Source organism: Haplochromis burtoni, unplaced genomic scaffold, assembly GCF_018398535.1.
Source record: "Haplochromis burtoni strain Fernald_Lab_line unplaced genomic scaffold, NCSU_Asbu1 Contig_34, whole genome shotgun sequence".
NCBI lineage: Eukaryota > Metazoa > Chordata > Actinopteri > Cichliformes > Cichlidae > Haplochromis > Haplochromis burtoni.
Genome location: NW_024582395.1, coordinates 448,313 through 465,430, shown reverse-complemented (window position 1 = coordinate 465,430; position 17,118 = coordinate 448,313). Strand labels below are relative to the sequence as shown.

Below are 17,118 nucleotides of genomic sequence, written 5' to 3'. Positions count from 1 at the left end.
TTACCATCTGACAACAAAAAAAAAGCCACGGCCTTGTCAAAGTCTTGATGTGTTATGAAGTCGTGATGTGTGTGTGAGAGAGAGAGGGGGAGAAAGACAGAATTAATACCCTAGATGGGATTTTTGATGTTGATGGTGAGGAAGAGGGCTTTTGGCATAAAAGGGGCCAGCGTGTGATCATGATGTCATTAGAAGTATACAGTGAGACAGACTGGAGGAGGCTGCTGTAACGTGCTACACCCAAGGGACGTCATTACCAGCTGAAACTGAGCAGGGACCCGAGCACAGGTCAGGCACACAGGAAGCGTGTATCTCCTACAAACGCATGCAAGCAAGTGTATTCTTCCTCGCATGTGTACACACTTGCATGAGTGCGTTTTTCCTTCAGCGCACACACCATTTCTCACAGGATGGCATCCATAAGATAACAAATGGACAGCGCTGTCTGGCCTCTGACAGCAGACCGGTGCTTTTGTTGGCGAACCAGACGAATTCCTCAATATCTAAGTGGACACCTCTACAGACAAATGCACCTCATTAATGAGCGCACACAGATGGACAACACACACAAACACACACACAGATGCGGACTGCAAGCTCGTGCTGTGCTAAGTTGCAGTGTGTATACCAGTGTAGCCGTCTGCGCTTCATTACTGTTCACACACAGACAGTTGCAGTGTTTTTGTGTCAATGTTTAATGAGGGGCTGGGAGTCTGGGGACCTTACTGCTGTCAGGAGCTCCTGTAGTCTGGAGCTACCACCTGTTCCCATCCGCTCCCTAAAGACCTTAACACACACACACACACACACACACACTAAAATACATGCAGGCACGCAGAGGCATGCAAACAAGGAGCAGCACACACCAAAACATGCCTGCACAAACGCACACACTTGACAAACTGCATACACTGATTTAGTCATTCTGTGGCACCACTGTCAGTGTTGGATACATGTAAACAGGTTATTGTGGTTGGCTGAGCCTGGCTGCCTGACAGAAGCTACAAAGACCATGGGAATATCAATTGATACATTTCACATTCTTCGTCAGCTCGCCCGGGATGACAGCGTGAAAGCTGCTGCCAGCGAGAGTGATCCCTCTCTGCCTTTTTCTGACATCGCCGTTTGATGGAGATCTGAACCGTCCTGACTGATCGTCTCTCGCCGATACGCCGAGCAGCGCGCGCCGTCATGCTCAGGGACCGCGTCACATAATGATCTACGACAGACCTTCTCAGACAAAAGTGCAGCTGTAAAACATATAAAAAATTAAATAAATAGATAAAAGAAATGCTTCCCGTTTTTGGCAGGGTGTAAGTATAAAAGAAAAAAAATCAACTTTGAGAGGAAATAAATATACATTTCAAAAAACTAACTTTTATTAAAACAAAAAAAAAACAAAAAACAAAAGAATCAATTATTGACTCATTAACAAGATTATAAAACAGTGATTTAGTTACATAAATAAATTGATATCGGTGTATCAAATCTTAATTTCATAAGCATGTATACATGGGTCATTGTAATAAATAAAATGGGAGAGCAGAACATTCCTACACGAACAAAAACAACAAAAACAAAACAAAACAAGAAAATTAAAATAAAATAAAACAAACAGCTAGAAAGACTCAGAGGAAATTGTTTCTGAAGAGAACAAGAGACACTGGACAACTTTTCCACCAAACACACGTGAGGAATTGCTTTGTTAAAGCATCAGTTACACAGCCATTCACTTACTAATTAAGGACACTAAAGCTGGGACCAAGGTTGGTTGTCTCTCCCCTCTTAGAACGCGTTTGGTTGTTAGATAGATCTTCTGTTTGGTTACTTTAAAGCGTTAAGACAAGGCAAGAGAAAAGGCTGCTTTTATCTTTAATCAACACAAGATAGAAAAAAGACGCAGAGAAAATGAGATATTAAAAAAAAGAGAAGAAGAAGGAGAGAGAGAGAGAAGGTAAAAAGGCAGGTAATGATGGGACAGCTTGAACTTTGCAGTGGAGACACTGGAAAATCTGCAGGGAATGAAGGAGAGAGCTGAGGACACTCATTTGTCCATGTGCAGAATTGTTGAGTTTGATGACTAATAAGTTACTTGCGCGGTTATTATATATTACTGGAACATGAGGCAGGTTCTCAGCAAAATATGTCCTTTTAAATGTACGACTGTAAGGCTGGACACATAATACACGCTCTGTTCGCCAATTAGCTCCTGTATAAAGCACATTATAGTATTTTTCCAATAGGATCCCATGGAAATCTAGGCTACTACAACAGCTTACATGCATAACTAAGTATGAAATCACGTATCGTGTTTTTAAACATTTATCCACCACTGGCGTGGAGTAGTCTGCCTCTCTTCCCATTCTACACGTCACTCAGCGGAACAACATTTCTGACAGGATCCAGCGTCTCGTGCGTGAACACATGCGAGTCCAAAAAGCTGTCAACAAGGTCAGTCGAGTCCTTCTGATATGTTCTGTTTTGTTGTTGTTGTTTTTTTTACAAAAGAGTGGAGGGGAGGGAGGAAAGCCCACACCCCCAAAAAAAGAAAAAAAAAAGAAAAAAAAAAGGGAGAAAGAGATGAAGAGCGAGAGAGGGAGAGAGAGCAAACTACAGCGGCTTCAAGTATTTCACATTACATAGAATACTCTGTATAAATTAGTTAACATATACTTTCAGATCCTCCATATTCAGACATATACTATGGCATATATACAGAGTACAATAAATGCTCGCTCATGTTGTGTCGTGTTTTTGTCTTTTTTTTTTTTCCTTTCTTTCTTTTTCTCCTCGAAGTTCAGTTGTTCGTATGTTCCGCCTTTTTTTGTTGTTGTTTCTTCCTGTGTAGAGAAATCCCTGAGAACGTTCTGGCTGACAATTACTGAAGGTTCCACACAATCAACTATAACAGTAGAAAGTCTAATTTCTATGATTCACATGCACAGAGGGAGGTGACACTGGCCGAGTCGGAAAACACCACGATGATGGCGGCTGTATATAGATGAGAGTGGACTGATATACTGACACATGTTGTGTGTGTGTGTGTGCGCGTGTGTGTGTTGAAGCTTTTTGGAGAGGGGGGTGCAAGTACCGATGCCAGGGCAGTGACGTACAGCAGAGCCAAGGGCAGAAACACTTAGCGGGAATCTGAAGCTTCCTCATAACCTCGGTCTCACTGATGAATCCCCCTGTTTAATTAACACTGTCAGCTATCATAGACGATAACAATCACGATAGCAAATAAAAAAAAAAAGAAGAAAAAAATATATCTGGGAGCAGTTCAATACCGTATCATGAGGTAGTCGTCTGCCTCTGGGGTTCTGCTTCAGCTTGAAGTAGTTGAAGCTATAACAAGAATACTCATTATCTTTGTCTATAGCGCCTGCATTACTGTCTTCTGTCTGGAACAGGTACTCATTATGGAGGTGGGTGAGATTATAACAATATCAACAACACAAGTTAGCTGAGAGCATTGTTGTGTATAATGAAACTAATGCCTGGAACCCAGAGAAAACTAATGGCTGCTCCAGTGCTGCTGCTTCTGCTGCTACTGCTGCTGTGTCTGGAGAAAATGCTGATGGCGGCTTTTCTTTCAGTGCTAACCCAAGCTGTGCCGAGCCGAGCTAAGCTGTGCAGTGCTGGCCAGCGCCCGCCGGTGAGGGCGTGGACAGAGGGAGGTGCTCTGTGTGTTTTGAGTGTGTTTTTTTAAAGCCTTAGTTTCTCTTTGAGGATACCAAGTTTTCTTTTTTTTTTTGTTGTGTTTTTTTCCTCTTTTTTTTTTTCTTTTTTAACATGAGCGCCATTGTAGAAGGGCTTCAGCCACTTGACAACATGTAACTCAATATACACTGAAACGGGAGGGGGGGGGATGCTTTAAATCATTAGAGGAACGGAAAGGAACGGAAAGAAAAAAAAAAAAGCCGTTTCGCTTTCGTTTTCGTCTCGCACACATGTAGAGAAATACACACAACATTCACAATGTGACAAATTTCCTCTCTTCTGAAAAATAAAAACACTTCTGTACACATAGTAGTAATAATATTATTATTAATAATAATAATAGTAATAATGTTTATGACAATAACAACAGCAAGAACAATAATACCGCGTGTGGCTCTGTTGATTTTTTTGTCATCTTTTCCTTTCTCTTTTTTGCTTCATTCTACAAGTCGCATCCCTCTTTTTTTTACTTGTCTATTTTTAATCAGTCCAAAAAGAAGTTCAAAAGGCAGACTCAAGTTATTAGAAAAGTACTAGAGTGGGAGGAGGGCGGGGAGGGGCGGGCTTTTTCACCACCTCCCCTTCGGCCTCGCCCTCAGCCGAACCTCTCCCTCACTAGCATCATTAGTTTCTTTTTGCCCTTGTAGATCTGTTTCAGGTTGTCTATGAATTGGGTGAACTGAATGTGTCCGTCGTGAGCCATCATGAAAGTCTCCCGGGCCTTCCCCAGGAACTCGATGAACTCGCTATAGTGGCGCGGGCTGATGTGCGTGAGCCGTGAGTGCGTGGTGTTGATGTAGGCCCCAATGGTTGCGTCCAGCAGCTGCCTGAGCGGCGCTTTGTCCAGCGACATCAGCTTCCCAGAATTCCTGCGGCTGTGCAGCGCCGACACCATGCCCGGCGTGGTCAGCGTGCACCGCCGCAAAATGTCAGACAGCACGGTGGCGCACTTGACGCTCTTGACCACCAGGGGGATTACGGCCGCTAGCTCGTTCTTCCCCAGCGAGTGGCTGAGCGCGCAGGCCCACAGCACGTCGTTAATGGCCGGGTGCGTGTCCTGGTTGTAACTGAGGTTCAGGTGGGCCATCGCTAATGTCGCCAGCTTGTACGCTCTCATTGGATACCCACGGTGTTCCATGTAGCGCGCGATAGTGAACAGCTGCGTGTAGCTCATTCCTGTCGCCGCCGCGTCCAGTACAATCTGGTAGGCTGTCTCAAAGGCAATGTGGTCCTTTTCGCAGAGCGTGAGAGCGGAGAGGGCGCAGTTCTGGGGGTCCTTCATGGCACACTGTAGGGCGAGGGTGCGAGCAGATGAAGCCAGGTTCTCCTGCTGGTGGCAGTCCAGGTGCAGGCGGACGATAGTGCTGTTGGACATGACAGTGGTGGCCACGATACTGGTGGCTTCCGTGGGGGTGAAGAGGGTGAACCAGCTCTGCATGATGCTATCCAGTGCGTACACACCTGGGGCACACATCGAGGCATGAATAGATGTGAAGAGAGATATAGAGCAGAAGCTAATAATAATCCTTAAAACAGCTGAAAAACACCAATTTAAGCGGAGAGCGTGGCTTACCAACTTCAGTGGCACATGTGACTAACCAGCGAACCATCTCTCTCCTCCTCCAGTTTAATGTGGACAGAGTTATTCTCATCACCTGAGGAAGGTGAAAAATGATGGAGCAGGAGGGAATGAAAGGTGAGTTACTGATCAGACATGTAAAGCATTAAAATGCACAGGGAAGATGAGCTATATCTACCATTACCGCTGAAGAGTATTATAAATATTCCTGTAACCAGTTCAACTGTAACTTCAACGACGCACTAGAACTGTGGCGGAAAAGACTGTGGTACATTTTGCAACAGCCTTAGGGGGAAAGGCCCACAGGAAAACCATCAAAGTGAATACCTTTACAAATATATAATCCAAGGTAAATCTATAAATAATTTATTAAAGTCTGCAAAGGCGAATAAGGTGAAAAAACATAATGAACAATATTGTGACATTTACCAAGCATCACCTCTCAAAAGCTCATTCTCCTCCCTGAGGTGCACAAAATAAAGGCCCCTTAGAAAATAGCATTGCAGTGCTGTTCCATCTAGAATTAAATATTCAGGAAACCGAAGGATCCACAGATACAGATCTGTTACAATATCTTTTCTGATTCCTCTACACTCGTCATATAATGGAGCTATTTTACAGGATTAAGAGCACCCTATAGTGTAAATGCCGTTTCCAGGTAATCTTCTTGTATTCCAAGACAATAATGTCAAATTCTGTTTCATGAACATCAGGGTAAAATCCTTTTACTGACCCAAGATAACTAAACCCTTGTGATGTACAGGGTTAATGTCATCCTCCAGAGCTACAAGCTTTTCTTGTAAGAAAATGATCCAATATATCTCTACTCAAAGATACAAGTGAACAGCGGCTTGGTATAAGTAGAATATTACCTTCACATACACATGTGGATGTATTATTAGGCTTTTTTTTCCCCTTTCTTTTTTTTTTTTAAACAAAGGTGTGCCATGGAAATTTACAACCTGACTTCCTCTAAAAGGTGAAAATAAATTCACAGAAGTACACTTAAAAAAAAAAAAAAGCATACCTGCAGTCCTAACTCCAGAGAGACTTTGAGAAGTGTTATATCAGGCAGGCTGTCCATGAGCGTGGCAATCTTAAACGCGTCCTGCGCCAGTTTGAAGATGTGAGACGAGGAGTGAATGTTTTTCTGGATGGACTCCAGGACCGTCTCCAGCCTGCGACTGTCGCCTGTGGTACAAACACAGAAATAGTTTATAATTGCACAGAAATGACTGCTACCCCTACCTGTATACATGCGAACGCATGTGTTGTGTTACTAATAGTACGTCAACATTAGGAAAGTTAATGGCGGGATCTGTAATTGTGCAAATATCTGTGCACCTTTGGCAGCAGTGAGCATGGTAGAGGCCAGCTCACACTGCTGGGACTCTATGTGGCTCAGGGTGAACCAGCGCGGGTAGCGGTTGGGCACTACGGACACGATGTGGTGAGGTCGCGACAGGTCACCGGATGATGCCGTCGACTCCAACACCGGCAACCTGACGGAGAAACAGACCCACAGCACAATTATTAAAGATATTCTGTGGAGAATTATGTACTTCAATTAAATACATAAATATTAAGTAGAGTCTTGAGTCTTGAGCCACCCCTTATTTCTTTATAGTTTGCTTTCAAGAAGCCAGACTTTTCTAAAGTGGTCTTGAGCAATATTTCTCCAGGTCTCCAAGTTTTTCTTTGGACACTGGCTGCTTTTTCACTCAGATTTAGTCCATCCTTATACCTGAATATATTTAGAGGAAACTAAGCAAAGAGCAGTATTTTTGTACCAACAAAACAATTTGCAAAAAAAAGTGTCAAAGGAGTACAGTATGCCTTTAAAAATGATGAGGAAACCAGACAAGTGGAGAACAATGGAAGAAGCAGTAGATGAACACTATCATCACTGACACGAGACCCAGAGGTGGGTTTTGGGCAGTCACCCAGTCAAGAAGCAAGTCTTAAGGAAAGGAAACAGGGAGAAGAAGTGGAAGAAGAAGTGGACTGAAAAATCAGTGGCAACAGGTTTTATAGAGCGATGAGTTTCAAATCATTAATGGTATATATGGAGGACAACAGTGTCTACAGCCATCCGTAAAACATGTACGAGGCTCTGTCATGATTTGGGGCTGCATTTCAGCCAGTGGTGCTGGGGATCTTATCAAAAATGGTGAAATTATGAACATAGAAAAGTACCATCAGGTTTTAATCCTCCATGCAATACCATCTGGAAAGCCTGTAACTGACAACAGCTTTACTTTTCAGCATGACGATGATCCCAAACACGCTGCCAATGCAATAACAGCATGCATGGAATGAAAAACAAACAATGGGAAACTATCAGTCATGGACTGACCTCCCCAGAGCCCGGACCTTTACTGAAACAGTGTAGGATCATCTTGACAGAAAACGGACCAAAAGACAGCCAACATCCAAAGAGGAGCTTGGAATGTCCTTCAAGAAGTCTGGAGAGCTAAGTGTATTTCAGTTAATTAAGACTATTAAACTCAAAAACACTAAATGAAAGAACTACAAGAGTGAAGAGGAATTAGACAACAAAGGTCCGTGAATCATCATCAATGAAACCCCTTTTTTCCTCCATACTGTAACAAGCAAACAGAATACTGTACTGAGAGAAAAAAAAAAAAGGGCTTCATTATGAATGCCTGAAAGTCACTTCAAAATCAAAATGACTTCAGTCGACACAGGGGGATTACAGTTAGCCTCTCCCAGCAATTTACTTTCAACCTAGTATTTAATCACCTAGAAACCATGGTATAATTAGTATTTTCTTCACTCTAATTGGTCATAATGAAGTCAGAGCCGTGCAACACCTGCTAGTGGATGGAGGAGCTTCACTAGTTTCTCTCTCTCATTATAATAATACTGACAGGGCCAAGTCTTCACAAGAGCCACGAGCACAACACAGTTACCACTGTGGCCGGCTCATCTCCTATTCTGCTTCACTTCTCTTCCCTCCCACCTCAGTTTCAAAGGTCTTCTTTCCTTCAGAAGACAGCGCAACCTGGCCTTCTCTCAGCCAATCACAAAGCTAATTGAGTCCATGGGGAAATTAAGGAATTCACCTTCTAGCCCCGTAAGGCTGGACACACATCAAACAAATACCAACACACATCAATGAAAAAACCCAGAGCATACACACGCACGCGCGCACACACAAGATCAGATACACACACACACACACCTGCCCTTTTGAAAACACATCAAAGCAGCCCAGTAAAAGCAATGTAATGCTAAATGCCAGTTTCAATTTCAGAGCAAGGTGCATGTGATACCGCTGCCACCCGAGTAAAGGCATGTACAAAAACAGCCTCGTCTTCGCTCCGTTTCGCCCAAGAGGGCACCGGCGGAGCTCGTTTCTCGGAGACAGAAGGTGTCAAAAACCCAGTTGAGATGCGCGCAAGTGTGAACGCTGACACTTGGTGCAAAATGGAGATGTTTGGAAGCCCTAGCAACAGCCAGATTCATTCCACACAAAGCTTAAGAGCTGCTAAAAGCTTTTGCCACACTGGGACCTTCTGGAAGATTCCTGGGGTGCAGCAAAGCAAAGCAAAAAAAAAAAAAATGCCTTGGATAAAGATGGAGGCCTTATCAACATTCCTGCTTTTGTTTGGTGTTCACCAGAGAGCCGAGTACTTGCATCGGATGGGTGCTTAAGGACCTGGATTTGCTGAAGAATACCTCAATGTAGGAGAGGTAAATGAACCCTCATGAACTTCTCCAAAGTATTCAATCCAACCACAAGTACAGTTTAATCCCAGCCAGCTAATATAATTAGTGCAAAATGCTGCACATCTAAATCCAACACCAATTTACTGTGTGCTTACAGTATAATAAAAAACTGTAACAAACGGTTCTTTACAGGTTTGCCATGGTTTGAAGTAATTGCGTATAAATATATTATCTAAAAAGAAACAGAGTGATCGGTAAGAGGCAATCAATTCCTGTGAGGGTCAGTGAGAAGGGTTTGTCGCTCTGGTGTCAAATGTCTCCTGCGGCACTGTAGCACGCTGTCACATCTGAAAGGGGCAGAAATATGCAATACAGTCAACGTGGAGGCAGCTGGCAACAGATTACAGAAGAGGAGCCTGTGACGAGGCAGTGATGGGTAAACCAGCGTTTAGGGTCACACATTCACGTGCCCATGTAAGAAGAATGAAATGTGTAACGCTTTGCAGAAAAGCTGCAAGGATACAATGATAAAAAGCAGTGTGTGCAGGTTTTACCTAAATCCTGAGGCCCTTTGGGTTTCTGGTCTGCATCACCATGACTACTGACCTCTTTACCTCTTTCTCTGTTCCCCCTTTGACTGTAAACACCCTTCACTTCCAGAATTTATCAAGCGCACATCTATCAGCTAAGTGACACATCCGGTGGAAGACCATACACAAACTCCTGTGGGATAAAACCTGCAGAACACCTGGCAGCAGGGATGAAGTCATACATGAACGAGATGAGCAGATATTTTAGCCGTCAGGAGCCTAGGATGCTAAAAACGACATTTGCTTTGAGTGATGCTTTTTGAGGAACATGTTCTACATTAAAGTCATCACTGTCGCAGTCACATGAAAATCTGTGTTTAAAATATCATTCTCGAGAGGTTTGTTTATTTCCGTGGATTTTCTGCAACTCACAGATGAGCATGTTTCTTTATATTGTTCAATAAATTTCATACAATACAATAAACACATGTGCATGAGCAAAGTGATTGCAAATACACTGCCTGTACGTGTGTGAGTTTGTGTAGTGGTGATTCTTTATAGCTTTGTGTGGACAGACAGTAAAATATTATATGCAGAGGTAGAAGGCAACAAGGGACAGACTTAAAGATTTCACTGACTGATAGTAAAATTGTATTGTATAAAACATTATATTTCAAAGGGAAATCAACCCATTACATTACTAGTATTTCTTTTGGCAGTGTGGTTTACATCTATTTCTTTCACTGGGACCAGCACGATAGTATTGCGCTGTTTACATGTCCCACATCAATGATTCCCAGCATCTTAATCTGAAAGTCATGTAAAAAAAAAAAAAAAATGAGAGACTAGATAAGGGTTTTACTATGCAGACTAAAGAAAAAAGCCACCAAAGCATTGGGTAAGGCACATTAGCTGTTAACAGTAGATCTCAATGTCACACGACATCAGCTGATACGCTTCTGTGTGTCCTACTGAAACATCTAGAGGTAGGCGGATCTAACCAAATATCCATAGGCACATTTACATTCCAGGTCACAGTCATGATCAGTGCTTTATAGGTTTAAAGTATCGGTAATAGTATCGGTAATACTGGCCATGTATTCACTTGTTATCAGCTCTATACCAAAATTTGCATTATCACACAGCGCTAACAGAATCTCATATAGGGTATACAATTTAAACTGCTCTAACGTTCTGTCAACTGTTGCTCATGCAAGCCGCTTTGCAGCCCGCCTTGATCCCAGCTCGTCCTTATCATGCCACGTCTGACGATGTCATATCACCAATGCCTGCTGTGTTGTGCACCACAGGTCTTTCTCCTTCCCCCCCGTCTGGAAATAATAATCGTCTTTGGAATAAAGTGGTCCCGACTGAAATGATGGCTGCTACCTGTGTGCACTGGTGATGTATCAGTCTCATCTTATCCTCAGACGGCAATCGTGATATAGAGTACTTTATATTCAAAGATTATGGATTATGCAGAGGATCAAAGGTTGTGGATTACAGCGAAGATCCAGAGTCATTAGCATTGGAAGGCTCATATCTCATATGGAAATCACATATGATAACAGGCGACTGGGATTTGTTTCTTTGGCTTCCAAAAGAGTTGAGATAAGCACCGTCTCTGGAGAGGCAGTGAGCTTCTTCTTCTCTTTCTTCTTCCTCTTCTTCCTCTGTGGCTGCAGTCAAATTCTGGGCAGCCCCTGAACTAGTAGGCAGCTTCTCTGTTTTTGTGTTGGCCGCTAACGTCGGGCCATTGCACGGCATATGCTGCTCTTACACACTTTAATTAACCTCATCCAAGACACATAAACTCCCAGGCACTTTAAAATACTCTCATGGATATGCATGCACACATGGAGGCAGTCTGACTTCCTCTCATTTGCAAAAAAGCCGTTTTAAGAGCAACTGTGACAGAGGAGAAAAATCGAGAATGCAAGTAGAAAGAAAAAAGTGTGTGAGAGAGAGTGTGTGTGTGTACAAGAGAGCGAGAGAGAGAGAGAGCTAGACTTTCTTTCTCTCTCCTTGTATCAATGATAGTGTTATAATAGGTCCATTAAAATAGCCCTGGTTACTTTACCTCCTCCTCTATATTTAACTGTCCACCGTCCCGTGGGAGCGGGGAGGTATATGCTATCACATTACACTACGCTACATTACACACATTCATTATGTGCTGAGTAGACACCCCTGGCTTCCAGGAGCACCCATAAGTGGCCGTATTATTCTAAATCGACGCATTCACGCCAAAGGAGTGAGGATGGAGGAGCGGAGGAGAAGGAAACAAAAAAAAAAAAAAAAAAAAAAAAAAAAAAGGTGACGGGAAGTAGCAAGGGAGGGAAGGGAGTGGCTGACTCAGGGAAAACAGGCTTGGGACTTGGGTTTAGAGGGAATGGAAGGGACACACCAGCTGGATTTGCAACCTTGAAACCACACTGAGAAATCCAAACCATCTCGTTTTGGTTTTGTAAGTGTGTTATTTACATCCTGACGCCTCCTAAATGGTTAACTGTAGGAAGGTGCAAGGGATGCGCTTCTTGTCTTTTAGTTCTCCGTTCGGCCAACTGTGACACATCACGAGAACCCGAAAAAGTTAAAAAGAAGAACAAGAATCGCTTCATTTTTAGTCGTTCACAAATCATTTGCTAGTTTTACAGTGATGGACTTCGCCAAGCTTAGCTTTGTAGAAACATAACAAACATCTTCCTCCTCTGTGTCCTCTCCCCGTTGGCTCGGCATATGCATGTGTTTGTGTGTGCATAAGTGTGTGCGTGTGTGAATCCTCCTCATTACAGCCACACTAATTATACTCTCATTAATGTAATTAATATTCACTGATCCAGCTCCCACTAGTCACAACATCAAAACACAGCAGCGCAGACTGATTAACGTACATACACATGTCCACATTGTCCACAGATGAATACACACAGGAGCTTAATATAGAGAGATCACACGGACAACGCACAGGCCAGCAAACAGTGTGGAATTCCCCTCAAAACACAGACGCACACTGAGCTGCAGACATTAAAGCTTGAAGACAAGCTTGCACAAATAGGAGGGATCTTAAACTTGAGGAGATTTTTTTTCTCAAATCGCTTAAATCCTCACTCAGATTTTAAGCGAGGGTGACTAGGTCGTCTATGAATCAGAAGGTTGGTGAATCGCTGGCTCATGCAGTTTGCATCGTCATATCCTCGGGGAGGTTAGTGAACACCAAATCGCACGTTACAGCTTCAGACTGACGGACCAACAACAGCACAAATAAGAGTATCCCACAGAGCAGTTACGCCACATATTTTTGACACTGCCCCCATCTGACAACGGATGCTCTCTGCAGGTAGACGGGCAGCCAACGCCAATGCACTACCACAGCTGAACCGTAATTTCCCCACCAGTGTGTGTGATCGTCAGACAGTGCTTAGAATAGAGCGCTGTATGGGTGTGTGTGTGAATGGATAAGAGTGGCTTGTAGTAAAAAGTGCTTTGAGTCCGCAGAGTAGAAAAGTGTTACATGAGCATCAGTCCATTTTACCATTTATAAGCCGCACGTAAATATTTTATGGTTATACAGGATGCGAGGATACATCATATAGTGGGTTGGGGCGTGCATACCAATATTCAGCTGTTCACATATTAGTGTGCTGCACAGGTAAGCTCATTTGTTTTTCAGAAATCTGTAAAACACACTCAGGATCATCACTGAGTGGTAACTTAAAACCTTGTGGCCATGGATGCTAACATGGATGCTACTGCTTCACGATCACCAGTTTTTCTCTCCCACAACAGCTCCTATTAGAGCGTGGGGCACTGCTCTATCTCTGATTGTTTTACTCATTACTTCATAGGAAATCTCCAAAGCTTAAAAAAGTTTTATTTGAGAGTCCAAACAGGGCCTCTCTACATCTAGAGCCTTCTCCTCAATAGTCACCTTAACTACACCTGTAAAGTTTCATAGCTGTCCCTTGCATGTTTATGACACCATCATGTTGACAAAACCCATCCACAGACAGACACATAAACACCTGCCAAGCTTTGGTAATAGTTAAAGAAGGTGCCCAGGATCACATTCTGCCATGAGGACATGGCACAGACGGAGACACACACACACACACACACACACACACGCACGCGCGCACGCAGACGCACAAAGTGAAAACAAAGCGAGACCTGCTGTCACAGCTGGTAAAAATCTGATTTACAAGGTTTTGACATGATTACGGAAACAAGCCCACACAAACACAGGAGACCTACCGCATGGCTCTCAGTGCAATTTTGTACGCCAGTTCAGCGTCGTGAGGTAGGAGAGAGGTGAAGAGATAGCGGGCGAAGGTGTGCATGGGGACACTTTCTCTGTGGACGATCTCTCCGAGGCCAGAGTACGGACCAGCTGTGACAAAAAGCACAAGAAAACAATATAAACACACCGAGAAAAGTGGGTCCTTTTTAGCTATGGAACACACAGGAGGAAGAAGTGTGTCCTCAAGTTATTATATTTTATAATATATACCATACAATTAACACATTCTGGTATTGCTGCACATTAAGTCATTATTTTCCTGTTGCACACTGACGAGTGATTTATCTGGTCTGTCCCTCGTAGCCAGGAAGCAGTGAAGCCACGCGGCATTAAAACAAACTTTGACGTCAAAAACCATATGGCCGTGTGTGCAGCCTTGGCCTCACACTTTTCCTTCCCTCCCCCTCTTCCTGTGCTTCCCCCCTCATCTCTGGTGGGTTATTTTAAACCCCAACAGGCTTCTAAGCCACAGACCACATCACACAGTGGCGCGGCTGCAGTCTCCAGGGACCCACAGAGGCCTCGGAGCCCGGTGCTCTATTAGTAACGGAGCCAGAGGTGGGTGGTCGCGCCAGGGATGAGGCAGGGTTGGGGTTTGGGTGGGGATTGGAGTAGAGTTTGACTGGGCTGGGCCCTCAGGGATGAGCCACCACCGCACCCCTCCTCCTCCTCTTCCTCCTTCTCGTTTTCCCATAACCAAACCCCATTCTGCTCTAGCTCCACTCCTGTGAATGTACACACTGGTGTGCGTGCACGCATATATGTGTGCTGACACAATACCCCTGGTGTTACTGTGTAAAGAGCTCATTTTGGTCTGGCCCAGGGCAGCTCAGCCTCTATTTGCACCACAAAATGAAAGGATAATAAATAGCGAGACAGAGTCAAAAGTGTTTTTCCTGTTTTAGCAGGAATGTGTAGGCTCTTGGTGTGTGGGAGGTAGAGGAAGAACAGGGAGGAGGTGTGCCTATATATAGATAGATTTAAATATATAGATATTATATATAGAGAGAAAGAGAGCTATAGGGAAATATGGTGAAAAAAAGTAAATTGTAAACAGGTTACACTTATGAAAAGAGCTTTAGACTTTATCTCTCATTCACCCATACAGCATGCTGGAGTTCAGTGCTGCCTCAGCACACTTTATCATGTGGACAGGAGGAGCACACACCCACTTGACCACGTTGGGAGCAACCATTTAAATGTAAATTTAAAAAAACCAAACCAAAACAAAAGTATAGTTGGATTATATTCTGTTATCTCTCTTACCCTCCAGCAAGAAGACGGCCTGTTTACGGAAGATTTTGACCAGGGAGTCGTCCAGTTCCACTTCCTGCAGCTTGGCCAAGAGCTGCTCTTCATTGCGACACACCTTTTCTTGAGCATACAGCCCATCGGGCATCACCCGCTGCTGGCCTAGGCCGATCAGAGCGGTCTCCACGGCCAGCGCCACGTACGATTCGCCGTCCCCCAGCAATCGTTGCACGGGCATCCGCTGGAGGTCCGCTCGGCTTACGACGCTGGAACAATCTATGAAGAGGGAAAAGGAGAAGACAAAGAGGCAGATGAGAAGAAATGAGTCAGCATAAACTGGCTGGGAACGTTTGTGTAATTCTCTGAGGCGCTGAACAATAGAGGAGTCCGTCTCCTGTGAAAAACACACTGTGTTCGTCACACAGTGCAGGTCTTAATCCAGTGACCACCCAAAATAAAGATCGACCCCTTAGGAGCATTCCTCTGTTCGCTGCTCTTCCTCAGAGGAGTGGGCTATTTCTGTAAGCAGGAGACGCACCGAGGGACGGAGCAATCGCAGAGAGTAGGCGAGGAGAATTTGAAAAACATGGTGAAGAATAAGACAAAGAGTGAAGGTGAAGCTACACTTAAACTATGCTTTGTATAGACTAAAAATTACTCCACTATAATCGATGAGATAGAAATATACATGGAGAGCATAAATTTCCTATCTCATGTTAAAAATCAGTCCTATAGAATTAGAACAAACATCTGTGCTAAATTACACAAAAACATTTGTATTTTCATGACTTGTTTGTGTGTAGTAGCTGACTTTTCCATGTAGATACATAAAGACAGACACATGAATCACTTTGTAAAAGGGTGTGGGATGAATAAAGAATACGATAAAGTCGCATTTTGATGTGTGTGTGGGGTTTTTTGTAGCTATTTAAGAGGCCAGTTTCCATAAACCAGCAGTACCTGAGAGGTCTAAGCAGGTGTTAGAGCCCTCCTCGCCCACTCGTCCTGACTCTGTTAGGGTGCTGAACAGGGTGCCAATGGGATCCAGGGGATGCCCCACCCAGCCCTCCATGTTGGTTATGGAAGTGTGGCCTTTATGGAGCAACTCTAGAAAAGGACAAAGCAAACGGGGACACGTCTCAGTGTAAAAACTGACAACATCTTAAAGTAATAATGCACATCATTAGCCTCTGCAAGCTGAACAGCATATTAACACATATACACACAAATAACCACTGTCTGTCCCAGCAAGACCTCATCTTAATTCTTCCATCCCTTAAAGTCGACCCCCCTCCGCCACTGAAATGCGCAAGGGTATGAAAACTAATATGCACAGAGCTGTCATCCATACCTAATTAAGAAACAGCAGCGATAGGCCGCATAAACTACCAAAAATCAATACAGACCATATCTCAGCAATGGCATGAGTATTTGTTATTTTTCAGTACCTTGCATGAAGAGCTCATCTACTCTGAAGTTTGGCAAAAGTAATTGGATGTTTAGAAGTTACACTTTACGGAGGCAAAAGGATTCACAGGAACTGAAAGCATTTCTGGCTTGTTCCTTTTTAAATTTTCCTTTGAGATTATTAGGCATTATATATGATATCACAGTGAGCTGGTGTTGTTTGTAGGTAATTAGTGAGTTTCCAAGAATGGTTTGCTGCCAAATTGGATTCTGAGAATAAAAAACAAATAAGGCTTGAATACCGCAATTTAGTTTCACCTTTCTTGTGCCTACGAAAGTGCTCCAGTTGCCTCTGCTGTTGCCTTCGTAACGTATTGACCACGGCGATGGCCAGACGGAGGGCTTCTCTCGGGTAACCGTGGGAACGCAGGGCATCCACCCTGGCGCAGGCTGTTGGAACATGCTCTGAGGGAAAGACAGAAGTTTTAAAACCAGCGTTTTTCTCTCACCTCCTGGACAATCTCAGTTCGGCTCACTCTGTATAAATAACTTTTCTGGCATGTGCTCACTCACACCTACACACACACACACACACACACACACACACACACACACACACACACACACACACACACACA

At 43.7% G+C, this 17,118-nt stretch overlaps 1 protein-coding gene across 1 annotated transcript in view; it reads right to left on the bottom strand.

The window, feature by feature from the left end:
• Positions 1–1,357: 1,357 nt before the first annotated feature.
• The window catches only part of LOC102290473 (zinc finger SWIM domain-containing protein 6), a 48,891-nt gene continuing 33,130 nt past the window's right edge, over positions 1,358–17,118 (bottom strand). The window contains exons 7-14 of the mRNA XM_005918963.3: positions 16,799–16,945; positions 16,034–16,180; positions 15,089–15,349; positions 13,777–13,912; positions 6,644–6,801; positions 6,327–6,490; positions 5,294–5,375; positions 1,358–5,181 (exon numbers count right to left, since the gene is read on the bottom strand). Coding sequence (XP_005919025.1) covers positions 4,316–5,181; positions 5,294–5,375; positions 6,327–6,490; positions 6,644–6,801; positions 13,777–13,912; positions 15,089–15,349; positions 16,034–16,180; positions 16,799–16,945 — 1,961 coding nt within the window. The 3' untranslated portion in view covers positions 1,358–4,315. The remainder of the gene's footprint in view (positions 5,182–5,293; positions 5,376–6,326; positions 6,491–6,643; positions 6,802–13,776; positions 13,913–15,088; positions 15,350–16,033; positions 16,181–16,798; positions 16,946–17,118) is intronic.